At 40.2% G+C, this 18267-nt stretch overlaps 1 protein-coding gene across 1 annotated transcript; it reads right to left on the reverse strand.

The window, feature by feature from the left end:
• Positions 1–10469: 10469 nt before the first annotated feature.
• Cxcl9 (chemokine (C-X-C motif) ligand 9) lies at positions 10470–17529 on the reverse strand. The gene is made up of 4 exons (XM_013020208.1): positions 17429–17529; positions 15852–15978; positions 13059–13143; positions 10470–10680 (listed from the first exon to the last, which is right to left on the reverse strand). The coding sequence occupies exons 1-4, from the start codon at positions 17487–17489 to the stop codon at positions 10519–10521; spliced, it is 435 nt and encodes a 144-aa protein (XP_012875662.1). The 5' UTR covers positions 17490–17529; the 3' UTR covers positions 10470–10518.
• Between the last annotated feature and the right edge of the window lie 738 nt (positions 17530–18267).

Consider the following 18267-nt stretch of genomic DNA (forward strand, 5'->3'; position numbering starts at 1 on the left):
ACAAAAAAAAAAAAAAAAGAATGCCAATTAATCTGTACTTAAAATCCAATCATTGTTAAGAAAACAAAAAACCTTTGTAAACCCCTCCCCACCCGGAGTTTAAAATTCAGATCCAGACAATTCAAAGAGGTGAACAAATTTTCTACAATCACTGGATGTAGGAAAGTAAACGTGGCTTGATTATAAATGAAATGGGATGTTATTGATGCAAAAATTGTCACCCTCCCAGTGCCAGCAATACTCAAAGTCCCCACCTTATATTAACCCCTTTAATTCTCACATCAGTCCTCTAAAGTAGCACTATTTTATCTTCCTTGTGCACATGAGGAAGTAGGCTCAGGAAGGTTTACTGCCCAAGTTCATAGCTGGTAAGGAAGCTGGATTGAAATCCAGGCCATCTTGATTATAACAACAACAAAAAAAAAGTAGGCTGACAACCCAACCATAGAGAAGTAATTGTTCTTCCACCAACAACTGGGCTGTGGTGTTCTGTTTAAGCAGTGTCACAGAACATGAGCTTCTGTTGAGATCACAAATGATAGATCACACCTGGCACAACAATAAAGAACATCCTACAAACCATGATTCATTACTTAGCAATCTTTGGGAAACAACTATTTATTTACTTTCTTATTTTTGCCAGTCCTGGGGCTTGAACTCTGGGCCAAGGTGCTGTCCCTGAGCTACTTCTATAGCTCACTTGAGCCACAGCGCCATTTCTGGCTTTTTCGAGTACTTTATTGGAGATACAAGTCTCATGGAGTTTCTTGCCTGGGCTGGCTTTGAACTGCAATCATCAGATGTCAATAGCTGAGTAGCTAGGATTACAGATGTGAGCCACCAGCACCCAGCTTAGGGACCAACAATTTTATTACTGAATCAAGTACTTGCAAAGTTATAAAGAAGTAACTATAAGCAATGAGTCTTAAAAATAATCATGGACTGGACTTACATGGCTGAAGTGATAGAGTATCAGCTGAGCAAACAAGAGCATGGAGGCCCTGAGTTTAAGCCCTTGTACCAGCACAGATTGTCTTTTTTTAACTCAACAGACACATGCTTAAAATCTTTTGGTTAAATTGCATTAGGAAAAAATAATTCTGAAAACAAAATACATAGAAATAAACCATAAGTTTATGCATTATGAATATCTTGAGTCACACAAATGTGGTCAGTGAGTCATAGTCAGGCCATGCAACAAGCTTTAATTCAGCGTCAGCTATATGCAAGGCACTAGGCTCAGGGTAGGAGGACTATCCAACATTTTCTGCAGTCCTCAGGTTGGAACTCAAGACCTGGTTAGGCAGCTACTTTACTGCTGAGCTCCTGCCCTACAGGTAGGAATATGAAAGTTCTGAACATAATGCTTCTGCACTTATCCGCTTGGTCAAGACTCGGCTCTATAACCAAGCCTACAAGGAAGCTTAAAAGATAATGTCTTGGCTGAGAATGTGGTTTAGAGGTAGAATGCTTGCCTAGCATGCATGAAGCCCTGGGTTTGATTCCTCAGTACCACATACACAGAAAAACCCAGAAGTGGTGCTGTGGCTCAAGTGGTAGAGCACTAGCCTTAAGAAAAAGAAGCAGCAGCAGAAGCTCAGGAACAGTGCCCAGGCCCTTATTTCAAGCCCCAGGACCTGCAAAAAAAAAGTCTTTTAGCTAGATACAAAGACACAAAGTAGATTTGAATAATGGAAAAAAAGTTCTTGCTTATTTCCAGAAATAAGAATAGGATGTATTTGAGATATGTCTTGAAGGATGAAGGCTTTTAGATGAAGGAATGCACAGAGGAAAAAGTAGCAACTAGAACAAGTAGTCGTCTCCATCAGACAGTATGATTTATTTAAAGAGAATTTGGGGACAATCCTTAGAAAATAGCTGGGTTGTCAAATGAGTCAATTCTCATATCAGTCATATGACTTTATTGTATCTGCTATACGATGATCAACTGATCTTTACGTTGGTGCTAAATGTGCTCTTTATTCATCCAGCTTTGTCCAAAGTAACAATATTAAGCAATTGTGTATTTAATGTTCTAGTTCTATTTTTAATATACAGCACAATAAGATGAAGCACCTTTGGGTCCATCTAAAGACAACACCTCTTCTTCCATGAGACTCCAGCCTGCATTTTATTTGCTTGTTTATTGGCAGTGCTATAGCTTGCACTTGCTAGGCAATCATTCTCCCATTTGAACCATGCCTCAGCCATTTTTGCTTTAGATATTTTTCAGATATAATCCACACTGTCCTTAAACAGCAGCCCTCCTACTTACGACCCCTACATAGATAGGCTTATATGGGTGAGCCACTATGCATAGCTTATTTGTGAGATGGACTTGAGCCCCAAAACAGCAAAGGAAAAAAACTTTCTATTAGCTGTTTAGAATATGCAATGAATTATTGTCAACCATAGTCATCTTCCTGTGATAAATGAAGTCATCTTCCTGGGAGATATTTTCTCCTCTCCAGTTCTATCCTGGTACACATTCACCTCTCCAACTCTTTGGATTTTAATGATGATTTATTTTTCTATTTATTTTATTGCCTCATTAATGAATCATTGGTGTAAAAGAACTGCTCATAAAGTGAACAATGTAATGAGCTTTTACATTTGTATTTATCCATGGATCCAGGATCACAAACAGCATAATGAGCATATCTGTCATCCCTAGAGATTTTCATGTGTCGTACAGTCTCAACAGACAACAGACATGCATCTGCTTTCTACCATCACATGCAGGTGAGCATTTGCTAGAATTGTATACAAATGGAATCATATAGTATGCTTGTTCTGACATAACACTTTTTATCTGTCAGGCTTTTATCATTTGGCACACATGAGTAGTTTATTCCTTTTATTGCTGAGCAATATTCTATCGTGTACATATAGAGAAATTAGTCCATTCATTCCCCTCTCTATCCACTGGATATTTGGAGGTTCCTATTTTCTGCTAGTCTTTTGCATCTACCATCCCACCACAGAATGATTTCTCTTCTCTTCTGTTCTCTCCTCTCCTCCCCTCTCATCTCCTCTTCTCTTCTCTTCTTTCCTTTTTTAAAAAATGCTAGGTATCAAATTCAGAACCTTGTACATGCTAGGCAAGTGATCTACCGCTGAGGTTCATCCCCAGCTCCTGAAACTCTTTTTTTATCTAGACCATCAATTACCTGCACATTACTATACCACTTCTCATTATTTTACCTATAACACTGGCCCACAAGTCTCTTCTTTATCTCATGGAGGTGATTTGTAGAGGTGAATGAAGACTTCCTTGGTTGAAGATATAGCTCAGTGATAGAACAGTTGCCTAGCCTTTGTGAAGACTTGGATTCAAAGCCCAGCTCTGAAAACAAATAAAAACTTTCTATTTTGTTCATCATTCTATCTTCAACACTTGGAGAAATATATGGTACATGGTTAATCTTGTTAATATTTGTAGAATGGGTAGATGAATGTATAATCTCTAAAGTCTAGTTCAGTTCTTCAAATATGTGAGTAAAGCAAAATATTAAAATACTTCTGGTACACACTAAATTTACCTCAAAACCAAAAAGTGACTAAAATGAATTCTAGTGTTGTTTCTCATTAGAAACCGGTAAGATACAGCATTCAGAAAAGCCTCTTGCTGTTTAGAATATATTGCTTTTTAAGATTGCTTAATTGCCCACTAGGTGATGCTCCTGTCTTTCTTTTAAGTAAGAAAACAGCAGCTTGACAAAAACAAAACAAAACAAAGCAAAACAAAAAAAAAGGCACATGCATATGAGAAACTTAGACAAACTTTTGTCCTTTCCAAAGTGAACTTCATATTATTATCTTTCCTCCTTTCCCCCATATTTATTGTAATTTTTTCCCCTCACAAGCCCATCTATCTCTTTCTTTAGGTTTACAAACCACAGGCTTAATGGAGATGAGTTCCTATGCTTTTATTTATTTATTTTTGACATAGACTTTGGCTAGCTTTTGCCTACACTGGCCTTGAACCACAATCCTCTCTCTTTAGTTTTTTTTAAGCTATTCTTTATCTCCAATATCAGCTACCAGGGACATTTTTATTTCCTTATTCAAGGAAATTTAGAAATTCATAGGGGAAGAAAGTTTATATACTGGAACAGTTGACAAGGCAATGTAAATTGTAAGTTTCTGTTATAATGGTGGTAACCTCTTAGTCAATTAATTGAAAAACAGCTTTGTTTGGGAGAAATGGAAAGTTGAGTGAGATTCTTATCTACAATAAACCACTCAGAAAACCAGAATTGGCATTTTGGCTCAAGTGATAGAGCACTAGCCTTAAGCTGAAGGACAGCGCCTAGGCTCAGAGTTAAAGCCCCGCGACTGACAAAAAAGAATTTTTTTAAAAACATACTTTCATATCATAATGACATTCAATAAAACTGATTATGGGAAAAGGAAATGTATCTGCTTTGAGAAAATATAACGAAAAGAGTTAAGGCTAACAGACTAAAAATTATGTGCCCATCTAGGTACAACAATACATACTTTATTCTTCTATTTGCTTATTTTAGTATTCTTAATATTATTTTCCATATAATTTCTTTGCAGGATTTTTATGTGTTTGTGTGCAGGTATTGGGGCTTGAACTCAGGGCTTGGGCTCCATCCTGAGCTTTTATGCTCAAGGCTACTGCTCTACCATTTGAGCCACAGCTCCATTTACAGTTTTCTGATGGTTAATTGGAGATAAGAGTCTCATAAACTCTCTTGCCCAGGCTGACTTTGATTGGAGATCCTCAGATTTCAGCCTCCTAAATAGTTGGAATTATAAGCATTTGCCACCAGCACCTGGCCTTTGTAGGATTTTTTTTAAAGCTATGTGCCTGTTTATTTGATGAAGGAAAAGCACTCTTCCTTGCAATATAAAGTTAAAGTGAGCACTCAATTTTAAAATCCCCAAATCTAGCTAACTGAATATTTAGTGGACAATATGCAAAAAATTGATACTGAGTAAGTAATGGTATGTGTCTTCCACCCAAGGATGGAAGGCTAAATTTCTCCTTGGAAGATAAGCGTGTTGGGAATGTGGCTTAGTGGTAGAGTGCTTGCCTAGCATGCATACAGCCCTGGTTCAATTCCTCAGTATCACATAAGCGGAAAAAGCCAGAAGTGGCACTGTGGCTCAAGTGGTATAGTGCCTGCCTTGAGCAAAAGAATCTCAGGGACATTGCCCAGGTCCTGAGTTCAAGCCCCAGGACTGGCACAATAAAAATTAAAAAAGAAGGGCTGGGAAGGTGGCTCAGTGGTAGAGCGCTTGCCTTGCATGCTCGAGGCCCTGGGTTTGATTCCTCAGCACCACATAAGCAAAAAGAAAAAAGCCGGAAGTGGCGCTGTGGCTCAAGTTGTAGAGCGCTAGCCTTGAGCTGAAGAGCTGAGGGACAGCGCCCAGGCCCAGAGTTCAGGCCCCACAACCGGACCCAAAAAAAAAAAAAAAAAATTAAAAAAGAAGAAGAAAATAAGTATGTGACACATGACCATCTGAAAAGTGCAGCGAATGAAGCTGGCAGTTGATGGCTAAGTTAAAGTGTGTAACAAAGCCGTGTATGGTGGTGTGTGCCTATAATTCCAGCACTCAGAAGACTGAAGGAGAATTTTAAGCTTTTGCCTTTGAGATAAAAACACTGCAAATTATTTTTCCTTTGTTTTGAGTCAGGGACTTATTATATAGCTTATGATGGCCTCAAACTCATGATCCTCTAGCCTAAATGTCCTAAGTGTCAGATTACAGGTGTGTGCCACCACCCCCAGTTTCCATATAAACACCTATAAATCAATGTTTGTCATAAGGCAGTGCTTCCTTATTTATTTAGTCAGTCATGGGGCTTGAACTCTGGGCCTAGGCACTGTCCCTCAGCTCTTCAGCTCAAGGCTAGTGCTCTTACCACTTGAGCCACAGTGCCACTTCCGGTTTTCTGGTGGTTTATTGGAGATAAGAGTCTTATGGACTTTCCTGCCCAAGCTGGCTTTGAACATGATCCTCAGATCTCAGCCTCCTGAGTAGCTAGGATTACAGGCATGAGCTACTGATGCTTGGCTTCCTTATTTTTTATTGAAAATTTTTTCTGTCCCCAATAACTCACTTAAAGGACGTTCCTGTCTTTATCTCAGAGTTATAGCTCAAGAGATGAGAACTAAAATGTAAGTGAATAGTATTACTATTTTTTTTATTGTGAAAATACCGTATAGAGGGGTTACAATTACATGGGCAAGATAATGAGTACATTTCTTTTCTTTTTTTGGGGGGGGGTTCCGGTTGTGGGGCCTGAACTCTGGGCCTGGGCGCTGTCCCTCAGCCCTTCAGCTCAAGGCTAGCGCTCTACCACTTGAGCCACAGCGCCACTTCCTGCTTTTTTCATTTTGCTTATGTGGTGCTGAGGAATCGAACCCAGGGCCTCAGGCATGCAAGGCAAGCACTCTACCACTGAGCCATCTTCCCAGCCCTAATGAGTACATTTCTTATCAAACATTGTTGTCTCCTCCTTTGTTTCCCCTTCCCATCCTTTCCCATCTCCCACCCTCCCCTACCCCCCTACTCCTAGCCGAAGTTGTAAAGTTCGTTTTTCGACTTGTACATCTCATTGTTGCAATGGGTCCACCTGTATCCCTATTTAAACGATTTGTTTTTTCCCTTCCCCTCCACAAATTATACCAACATCCAATACAGTGAAAGCAGGGGTTATACCGTGGGGGAAGCATTACTATCAAGTACATAATAATTGAAGGGCATACAACAGCTCCTGAGTCCTTTAAAAAATGATTTGCTTTCAATCAATAGTCTATTGATATCATCAGAAGTTTCAAAGTACAAAGTATAAGTGTCAATAGTGCTTTGAATTATACTTTCTCAGTGAGTATATATGTATCTAAAGTGATTATATATAAATATCATATGTATAATATATAATGTATAGCATAATATATAACATATGCTATATAATATATAACATATATAATAGATACTTGTGAAAATATGCCATCTTTGGTTATTATTAACACAGTGTCCATTTACCTATGAGATGCAAGGAACTGGGTCACAGACAAATTATGGAATTTTTTTTGGGGGGGGGTCTGGTCGTGGGGCCTGAACTCTGGGCCTGGGCGCTGTCCCTCAGCTCTTCAGCTCAAGGCTAGTTCTCTACCACTTGAGCCACAGCACCACTTCCAGCTTTTTCTGCTTGTGTGTGCTGAGGAATCAAACCCAGGGCCTTATGCATGCAAGGCAGACACTACCATTGAGTCACCTTCCCAGCCCCAAACTGTGGAATATTTTTAGATTTTTTTCTTTTGGTATGTGTCAACATCAAGTGCGTTGGGGTCCCTGGGTAAGGGTCACAAAATCACCAGGACACAGGGGATGCAGCGTACAAACAGCAATTGCCACTGCATGCTGTGCTTTATTGCTAGTGGGTATTTAAAGACAAGCAAGCATGATCTTTGCCAAGATTTGGTCAGAAAACATTCACACAAAAAATTTCAACAGATACATTTTTACTTGACCTATGAGACAATGTCTTGGTATATTATTATCTTAACTATTTTAGAGCAAGCTCAAACCACTTCTCCAATCTCAGGAAAATGCTTGACCAACTGTTCATCTATGCTCAAGCAAGCAGAAGAGCTACTTCCTCAGCTCCCAGGAGTCTGTGACATATGTTTTGAGATAGGGAGAGAGAACATTTTCCCTCTCTAGCCCGACATGCCAAGAGCTTTCCTAATCCCAAACACAGTCCTCAGATAATCCTGAGGCTGGAGCCTGCATCATTCTGCCCCTTCAACATAGACCCTGAGTCTTCACAGGTATGTAAGTAGTGAGGCTTGAACTCAAGTCCTTGCACTATTACTTAGCTTCCTTTTGCCCAATGTAGGTGCTCTGCCACTGAAGGTAGTGCTCATCTCCTGCTTTTTGGTAGTTAATTGGAGATAACCTGTGTGGGCTGCCTTCAAAGCTCAACTCTCAGATTTCAGCTTCCTGAATAGCGAGGATTACAGGAAAGAGCCACCCCTACCCAGCTTGACTTTTTTTTTTTCAAATGAACTAAAGAGTATCATGCTTAGCTGAAGGTATCTGGGTGGAATTGTCACTGGCCAGTACTCAAAATGGTCTCCAGTGAGAGGAGTGACAGTGTTCAGGAAATGAGTGACCACAGATTTAATTATGCCGTTTGCTAAACCTCTTCTCCAAGGAGTCTCCAAGCTCTGTAGAAGCTAACCTAGCACCAACTGTGTGCTAATTTCTGTTCCCTCTACCTTTGGTATCTTTGCCCCCATTTCTTTTCTCTTCTTTCTCTCTTCCTCCCTCCCTCCCTCTCTCTCTTCTCCCCTCTCTCTCCTCCTCTCCCTTCCCCCTCCTTCTCCTTGTCTCTCTCCTTGTCCTCTCATTCTTTGATGGTACTGGAGTCTTGAATTCAAGTTTGCACTTGCTAAGTAAGAATTATCCTCCTGAGACACCCAGCCTTCATTCCCCTTCTTTATGAGATTTGATATAGTTATTGATAATTGTAATATGTTACAAATTCTCAACTGATATATACTCACATATAATTCACCTTTGCCTTAAATGAGTTTTCAAAAGGATTTTGGTGGCTATCTTGTTAGATTATAGAAAGCTGGAGTTTGTCAGGAAAGGGACTGAAGGAATTAAAAAAGGTTGGATGCTGGCTGTTCAGTGAAACTTCTTTTCATTGTAAGATTGAGCAATTCTAAATGTCCTGTCTCTTTTATGAACAGTGTATAACATCAGCAAGTTTTTGAAACATGTAGATGGATGTTTGTTGTGAAAGCCAAGTTAACTTCTGGTCCTAATGAGACAAGGGTATCTTGTCACTGCTGTCTCTTCAGTGATAATGCTAAAAAATAATGAGTAAGGGGCTGGGAAGGTGGCTCAGTGGTAGAGCGCTAGCCTTGAGCTGAAGAGCTGAGGGACAGCACCCAGGCCCAGAGTTCAGGCCCCACGACCGGACCCCCCCCCAAAAAAAAAATAATGAGTAAAAGGAGGTAATTGGGTGTTTGACAATGTGGAGTATCCAAGAAATAGCCTATGTCTGCAGTCTAACTATCTTCCCACGGGCACTAAACCGAGCTCTACGATATATTTGGCATTCAGGGAAACAGTGTCTCATGCCTCAAGGACTTGACAAGCTGGTTTGGAAGAGGAAATATAGATACAAAATATAATTAGATGAAATGAATAATTAAGTGCTCACTCGTGTGAGATTAAACACAAATGAAAAGGTGTTTTTGTTTTGTTTGTTTGTTTTTTGGAGATAGGGCCTCACTTTGAAATAGGAGTTTTAAGATAATTGGAGCACCCGGGAAAGGCTTTAGAAAATTAACTTACCCATTGCAGTGGTAAAGACCAAACCCAGGGCCTTGTGCACAGTAAGGAAGTATTCTACCACTGAGCCATACCTCCAGCCCTCTAGAAAGGTTTATTTAAGAGACAGGACTTGATTTGAACCTGTAAGACTGAATCAATTGGAAGATGAAGTCTCATGACCTCAAAAGCCATGGAGAACGTTCTGAAAGCCAAGTGTTGCTGATCTGTGGGAGATCCCCAGCAACAGCCAGCACAGATCCCTCAGACACTTTACAGGCAAAGCTTGTAGGTGGATTCAAATGCAGATGCCGGTAGCCACAGCAGTTTGGCGAAGTCCAGCTCAATTCCAAACCGCCTGACTCACTTGCATGCAGCAGATATGGGGACTGACAGTGACCTCAGAATACTCCCTGGAGGCTGCAGTTTGTGGCCCCAGAAGCACAGGCAGCTGCTGTGCGGGGGATGTGTTTGTGAAAACATTTGTCCAGATGTGGATGTGACCAGGATCGTGGTTTTAAGCATGGGAAATTTAGCTGGCCAGGGGTGTAGATAAGCAAAGACAACTATTGCCTCTAACAGTGTGTGTGTGTGTGTGTGTGTGTGTGTGTGTGTGTGCGCGCGCACGCAAGCACATACACACCCATGTTGATTCTGGGGCTTGAACTCAAGACCAGCTTTCACTTGGCTTTTTCACTCAAGGCTGAAGTTCTACCCCTTGAACTTACTTTTTTTTTGTTAGTTGGAGATAAGACTCTCATGGATTTTTCTGCCTAGGCTGACTTCAAACTTTAATCCTCAGATCTCAGCCTCCTGAGTAGCCAAGATTACAGGTGTGAGCTACCAGTGCCCAGCAACATTTTTTTTTTTTGCCAGCCCCAGGGCTTGAACTCAGGGCCTGGGCACTGTCCCTGAGCTTCTTTTGCTCAAGTCTAGCACTCTACCACTTGAGCTACAGCACCACTTCTGGCTTTTTCTGTTTATGTGGTACTGAGGAATTGAACCCAGGGCTTCATGCATGCTAGACAAGCACTCTACCACTAAGCTACCTTCCCAGCCCCCAGCAACAATTCTTAACATTTGGATTTTAACATTAACTTGCTAGCTTTAGTTACAATTTCATAATAATGAATAATGAGTGAAATTAACAAGCTTATATATTACAGCTATAGTAATCTCTTGTTGGAATTATTTCAGTACAATTAAAAACATGCAAACACAAAGTACTTGTTGGTAACGGAGTCCCTTATATAGTCTTCCTTTGATAACGGTGTTGGGATTTTTTAATCCTTTGAACTTTCTTGAATTTTTGCTGTTTCTTCCCTTTCTTCTGCTTTTTTTTTGGCTGATCTACAATGAGAGGTAGAAGGAAAGAGCAATTTTAAAGGCTCATCATTTTTCTTTCATTACATTCCTGACTGTGTAGGATTTTTTTCTTTTTCTTTTTTGTCTTAAAACTGGCTTAAAGCTGGGCACAGGAGACTCACACCCATAATCCCAGCAACTCAAGAGGCTGAGATCTGAGGATGGTGATTCAAAGCCAGCCTGATCAGGGATGTCCATGAAACTCTTATCTCCAATTAACCACCAGAAACCAGAAGTGGATTTATGGCTTAAGTGGTTGAACGCTAGTCTTGAGCTGAAGAGCTGAGGGACAGTGCCCAGGCCTGGAGTTCAAGCCCCACGACAGATAAAAATCAAACAAAAAATTGGCTTAAGGTTGCTCTTTGCTCAGAGGGCTCCTGTTGATTCCTTAATTTGCTCATTTGAGGGGGCATGGCAACAGCTTTCCAGCTTCTCTGTGTGTAGGGGTATGTTGGGTAGTGTGGACTCTTGTTCTTGCTTTGCTTTGTTGCTCAAGGCTGATGCTCTACCACTTGAGCTGCACTTCCCCAGTGGCTCTTCTTCTTTTGCCTATTCTTTTGGCTTACTAGTGACCTTACCCCAGTTTTGTCTATCACTCCTCTGCCTCAATGCCAGCCCTGTGAGATCGGTGCTATTGTCACTCACTTTATACACATGAGGCTGAGACTAGGATAGGGGGATTTGACCAAAGTTGGACAGCTTTAGTGTGTGGTGATGACAGTCTGGCAGACTCCAGAACCTTAGAATTCAAGCACATGTCTGCATGTATGCATGCATGCATGTATGCATGTAGTATGCGGCAAAGATAGTCTGTCAGACTCCAGAACTCAAGCACATATTCTATGGCATTCCTTAAGCCCAACTCTTAACATGTCATACAGGATTATTTCTACTTTGTTTTGGTATGCCCCCCCCCCCCCGCATTTCTTTACTCGTAAAATCTCCAGCTAGTTTATTTAAGGTACTGCGACACAGCAGGGCCCTCATACTTTTCTTTATGCTATCCTCACCTTCCTGGTAAACGCTTTATCATTCAATATCCAAATCAAGATACAAGAAGTCCCTAATACTTCTCTTGTCTGGGTGCAGGTGGCTCACACTTGTAAGCCTAGCTACTCAGCAGGCTAAGACCTGAGGATTAAGGTTCAAAGCCAGGCTAGACAGGGAAATTTGTGAAACTCTTATCTTCAATTAACCATGAGAAAACCACAGTGGGGCTGTAGCTTAAAGTGGTAAAGCAGGAGCCTTGAGCGAAAAAAAAAAAACCTCAGGGATAGTGCCCAGACCCTGAATTCAAACCCCATGACCAAACAAAATGAAACAACAACAACAAAAATCTCTTTTCCCTCTGTTACTCCTTCCTCTATAATCTTTATTTCCCTCCCTCTTTTTGGGCCAGTATTGGGGCTTGAACTGAGAGCCTAGTACTCTTTTTTTTTTTTTTTATGTCAGTCGTGGTGCTTGAACTCTGGGCCTGAGCGCTGTCCCTCAGCTCTTCAGCTCAAGGAGAGTGCTTTACCACCTGACCTACAGCGCCACTTCCAGTTTTCTAGTGGTTCATTGGAGATAAGAGTCTCACGGACTTTCCTGCCCGGGCTGGCTTGATCCTCAGATCTCAGTCTCCTGAGTAGCTAGGATTACAGGCGTGAACCACCGGCACCTGGCTGAGCCTAGTACTCTTGATTGGATTTTTTTACTCAGCTGGCATTTCACTGCTTTGAGCCACAGTACCACTTCTGACATTTTTCCTGTTTAACTGGAGACTGTTGGATTTGTATCTGGGCTAGCTTTGAACCACAAGCAGATCTCAGACTCCTGAGTAAGATGTGAGTCTCTAGTGCTTGGCTATAATCTTAAATTTCTCCCAGTGTTTCACATTTACATAATACATTGAAAATTTCTGCTACAATAGGAAAGGATTCTATCTTATTACCTCAATTTTCTTTTCTCTCTTTTTTTTTTTTGCCAGTCCTTGGGCTTGAACTCTGTCCCTAGGTGCTATCACTTGGCTTTTCTACTGAAAGCTAGCAATCTACCTACCACTTGAACTACAGCTCCACTTCCAGCTCTGTGTGTGTGTGTGTGTGTGTGTGTGGTTAACTGGAGTTAAGAGTCACACAGACCTTTCTGCCCAGGATGACTTTGAACTATGATTCTTAGTAGCTAGGATTACAGGCCTCCTGAGTAGCTAGGATTACAGGCCTGAGCCACTGGCTCCTGGCTTCTTATTACCTTTTTATCTTCAGCGTCTTACTATTCAATTCAATGCAATTAAATGGATGAAATGATAAAAAATGTGGAACTATAGATTGTCTTCCAAAATTAATTTGTAAAGAAAACTGTTGTTTCTCCTGCTGACAAACCTGTTTCTCCCAGTTTTTCAGCAGTCTCTTCACATGTATAGACTCTGGATCTAGACATGTTTGGACCCCATTCTCTAGTGTAGCACTGCAAAGAAATAACAATGAGATTGCTTTAATGAGTTCATAAGTTTTTTGCAGAAACAATGAAAGTAAGAATGGAACTTGCTGATTTTTCTAATGAAATGACCTAAAAGATGTTTTCCAAAGACAAGCTATACTTTTTTTCCCCCAGTCTTGGGACTTGAACCCAGGGCCTGGGAACTGTCCCTGAGCTTCTTTTTGCTCAAGGCTAGCACTCTACCACATGAGACATAGCACCACTCCCAGCTTTTTCTGTTTATGTGGTACTGAGGAATTGAACCCAGGGCTTCATTTATGCTAGGCAAGCACTCTAACACTAAGCCACATTCCCAGTCCAAGCTATGTTTTAAAAGTCATATCTGTCTTTCCATAAATAATCTCAGATTTTATTCATTAATTTTTCTGTATAGTCTGAGAAGTAGCTATCTATCTCATGTATCATCCTTGATTTAGACATCAAAGCAATTAGAACATATGTGTCCCTTAACTATAGCAATTCTAATGTCTAAAAGATAACAGGAAACACAATATTGTTAAAATAAGACTTTGAAAGGTAGCAAAAAACTGGAAATAATCAACATTTCTGAAAGACATTAGATATATAAATTATGGGATACCCATATGATGCAATATAATTTGGCTATTGGAATAATTTTTAGTGGGGGGATTTGTTGTTCAGTGGTATGAAATATGCCAAACATGTGCAAGTCCTGAGTTCAACCCTCAGCACCAAGGGGGAAAAGACATCATTAGAAAAAAATGACATTATTAAATATTTTTGATGTGAGAAAATTCATAATAATTGTTCTAATTTAAAAACTAGTATAAAACTGTACAGTATAAGCCAAGCAATGGTGGTTTATGCCTATAATCTTAACTACTCAGGAGGCTGAGAACTGTGTATCATGGCTCAAAGCCAGCTCAGGCAGGAAAGTCCTTAAGATTTTTTTTTTTTCGTCAGTCGTGGGGCCTGAACTCTGGGCCTGGGCGCTGTCCCTCCGCTCTTCAGCTCAAGATTAGCACTCTACCACTGGAGCCACAGCGCCACTTGTGGCTTTTTCTGCTTATGTGGTGCTGAGGAATTGAACCCAGGCCTCATGCATGCAAGGCAAGCACTCTACCATTCAATCTACCATTGGGCCACCTTTCCAGTCCCTGAAGATTTTTATCTCCAATTAAGCACCAAAAATCCAGTGGTTGATTGGAGATTAAGCTTGAGCTGTGGTTCTAGCAGTAGACTGCTAGAATTAGAGACAACGCCCAGGTCCTGGGCTTAAACTCAGGACCTGCACACACACACACACACACACACACACACACACACACACACACACACACACACACAGAGCTATATAAAACTATACAGCAGTCTCTCCTTATCTGTAGGGGCTTAGGTTTCAAGACTTTCTTTCTTTCCTTTTTCTTTCTTTCTCTCTCTCTCTTTCTCTTTCTTTCTTTCTTTTTTTTTTGGTGCCGGGCATTGAACTCAGGGCCTGGATGCTGTCCCTGAGCCTCTCTGTGCTCAAAGCTAGCACTCTACCACTTGAGCCACACCACCATTTCCAGCTTTTTCCATTTATGTGGTACTGAGGAATGGAACCCAGAGCTTCATGCATGCCAGGCAAGCACTCTACCACTACACCACATTCCCAACCCTCAAGACATTCTTTAGATGCCTGAAATATTTGATAGTACTGAACCTTATGTATACTCTTTTTCTTATATATCTATGCATGTATATTCTTATGATAAAGTTTAATTTATAAACTAGGCACTGTAAGGATTAAAAACAATAAACAATACATTAAAACAACTATAATAATATACTATAATAAATTATTTAAAAGGTTTATTTCTAGAAGTTTCCACCTTATATTTTATTTTTTTGTTTTTGTCAGTTGTGGGGCTTGAACTCTGGGCCTGGGCACTATCCCTCAGTTCTTTAGCTCAAGGCTAGCATTCTACCACTTGAACCACAGCAGCACTTCTGGTTTTCTGGTGATTAATTGGAGATAAGATTCACAGACATTCTTGCCGGGTCTTGCTTTGAACCTCGATCTTCAAATCTTAGCCTTCTGAGTAGCTAGGATTACAGGCATGAGCCACTGGTGCCTGGCCCACCTTATATTTTATATACTATAGTTGATCAAGTATAACAAACCCAGGAACATGAGTCAGCGGACTAGGTGGAAAGTACTATATGTAACATATGATTATATTGGTTTTATTGGTATATTTATTATATATGTGTGTTTGCATATATATACGTAAAGCAAACAAGAGAATTTTGGAAGACCAAATACCCAAGGGGTTAATAGTATTTATCACTGGGTGGCAGGATTGTAAATGGTTTTTATTTTCATCTTTTTAGTTACATGCGTTCAGCATTTTCTAGGAGCCCATTTTCAAGCTTGAACCTGGCTTTCCTAGGTAGAAATTCTTATTAGCCTTAAAGAAATGCAATTTTTTTTGTTTTGAAAAAACAAAACATGCTGTATAATGAACATATATTACTTAAGTAGTATATCACCTCTGGTTCCTAATCTCTATGAGAAATTGATCTTTTATGTGAAGAAAGAAAGTTGCCGCTGGCATTTACAGAGGGACAAACCATCTGAATCGTCACAGGGGCAGGCAGACAGTGTGACATCCACAGTAAAGTCAGTGTTGCAGCTCATGTGGCACACGTGTGTCAGATGAGTTTTTACTTACATGATTTCAGTTTGCTCACAGAAAGGACTTGCGGCAAATTTTTTGAGGTCTTTTACGGATTTGGGGTTGATCCTCTCTTGCTTAGTGTTGATGCAGGTACAGTGTTGATTCCTAATTACTGGGGTTCCTTAGAGAAAGAGAAAGATCACAATGTACATTTAGACTAATGTCTCAATTGATGTGATTCATCAGGATTCTACCTTTGATGTAATCATGATTCCTGCAGTCATTTTACTGTGTTGTTTGTACATCCTCACCACAAAATGTTATAGAGAAAAAGACTGAGGGGTGACATTGTCCAAAAAGAAATGTACTCTGTACCCGACTTAACTATAGCATAACTATAACACCTCTGTACATCACCTTAAGAACAATAATAAAATAATTAAATTAATAAGAAAAAGAAGACTTAGGTTTGGAGAGGTCAAGGATGAGAACAAAGTCATATGGATTTGGAGGAGGGACTAAGTTCTCAGTTCAGATCTCTCAATCTAGAGGTATTGCTCTTAATTATCTTACTTTATAACCTTGGCTGGAAAACTTACACAATATTAATAAATGCCTATTACAGGTTAGACATATATTTCAGGTGTGTTACGTGACTTCCAAATCCACTTATTACCTAAATTGACATAGGTTCGGATCTAAAGTCCTACTTATAACATTTACCACTCACATTCTCACCTACCTTTGTCCTTCCCATTTCCTTGGTTTTCAATAGTGCTTTAAACTTGTGGTGTGTGTGTGTGTGTGTGTGTGTGTGTGTGTGTGTGTGTGTGTGTCTGGGGATTGAGTTCCATGGGCATTAAGCTATGCCCCTGATCCTTTTGCTTTTAGAATGTTTTTCTGATAGAATCTCACAAATGCTCATGCAAGCTAGCCTCAAACCATGATCCTCCTACTTCCACCTCTCAAGTAGCTAGGACTGATTAGAGGTGTGTGCTACCACATTTACCTCAAAGTCTTTAAAATAGAGATCTTCATACTTTAATTCTTATATCCATTCACATTTACTTAGCATCTACTATGCCACACATTAACTACAAAATTTCCACTATATATATGTGGAATTGTAAATAGGTTTTATTTGTCTGCAGTAACAAACCCAATTAGTAGACAGATTAGGATCAACTTTTCTAGATCTAGATCTCGATTGCTTAATCACAGACATAATTATCCAGAAACAAATTAACATAATAAGCATAATTTAGGAGGCTTTTATCTTATTATCAGCTGTCAGTGCTGCTGATTTCACAACCCTTCTTAGAAATCACCCATTTATGTGATCTAGAAGTAATGCAGAAATTCCCTTGGATCTGAGAGGTAATTTCTCATGGTTAATGTTGTAATATGTATTAAACACTAGGCATTCACGTTCCTAGACAGACTTGTGTTTGACTTGGCAGATCTAAGTGATGCCCTATGGATGACTGATCATAATATCAAGATGTTTTTCTGATCCCAATGTTACTTTCTAATAGGTGTAGAATAGTCAATAGTACCTGGTTGAACTTCAAGAATTTCATAGTGAGCCATACCTCTGACTTGACTAACCTAACATAACTGAAAGCTCTTACCTTGAACTCCAAACAGAAGCAGGAGGATGATGCCCAAGAGGAGAGGAATGCCTCTCTCCATAGTGGCAACAAGGGGTGTGCTGCCTCACTTCTATATAGGAGTTCAGGTCTGAGGAATTCTTTAGAGAACATGTGCTTGGGGGTCATATTTATCTAGGGGATCACTTTCCTACTAAACTCTGATTGGCTGCTGTCCTTAGCTGAGATAGCTACGCTGAACTAATCAGACCACACTCTCCATTGTTCTGGGGGAAACCCTACTTTCAGATCCAAGGGAATTTCTGCAGGCTTAATTTCAATTTCACATAAATGGGTGACTTTCAGTAAAGGATGCACTGGCAATCTTTAGCACCCACAGCTGCTCACCTGGGTGAATGGGTTATATAATGAATAGACTACTGTCATGCAATATAAGTTGGGAGTGTGGTTTCCAGGTGGCAAATAACAAAGTCCAGAGAAGTGATTCCCTTATTGTTGTGGCATAGTCTTTTGTATGCCATATGACTCCATTTATCTTTTTTGATACTGTCCACTCAACAACTTAATAAAATTTGATTTCTTCAGGGACCAAGGTTTTTTAAGAACTAGTATTCAGTTAACTTCATATCATTGCTGCTACAGTTGTTTATTATTATTATTATTAAGTTGGTTGCAGTCTTGGGGCTTAAACTCAGGGCCTGGGCACTGTCCCTGAGCTTCTTTTTGTTCAAGGCTAGTGCTCAATCACTTGAGTCACAGGTAGTTAGTTGGAGGTAAGAGTCTTTTTTTTTGCGGGGGGGTCTGGTCGTGGGGCCTGAACTCTGGGCCTGGATGCTGTCCCTCAGCTCTTCAGCTCAAGG

The sequence above is a fragment of the Dipodomys ordii genome, unplaced genomic scaffold (genome assembly GCF_000151885.1).
Source record: "Dipodomys ordii isolate 6190 unplaced genomic scaffold, Dord_2.0 Scaffold49, whole genome shotgun sequence".
NCBI classification, from domain to species: domain Eukaryota; kingdom Metazoa; phylum Chordata; class Mammalia; order Rodentia; family Heteromyidae; genus Dipodomys; species Dipodomys ordii.

Coding starts and splice junctions, on each gene's coding strand:
- Cxcl9 (XM_013020208.1), bottom strand. CDS start 17,489: ATGGAGAGAGGCATTCCTCTCCTCTTGGGCATCATCCTCCTGCTTCTG. Junction 15,979..17,428: donor GCTTCTGTTTGGAGTTCAAG/GTAAGAGCTTTC, acceptor TCTTTCTCTAAG/GAACCCCAGTAATTAGGAAT. Junction 13,144..15,851: donor TGTGAGCAAACTGAAATCAT/GTAAGTAAAAAC, acceptor ATTTCTTTGCAG/TGCTACACTAGAGAATGGGG.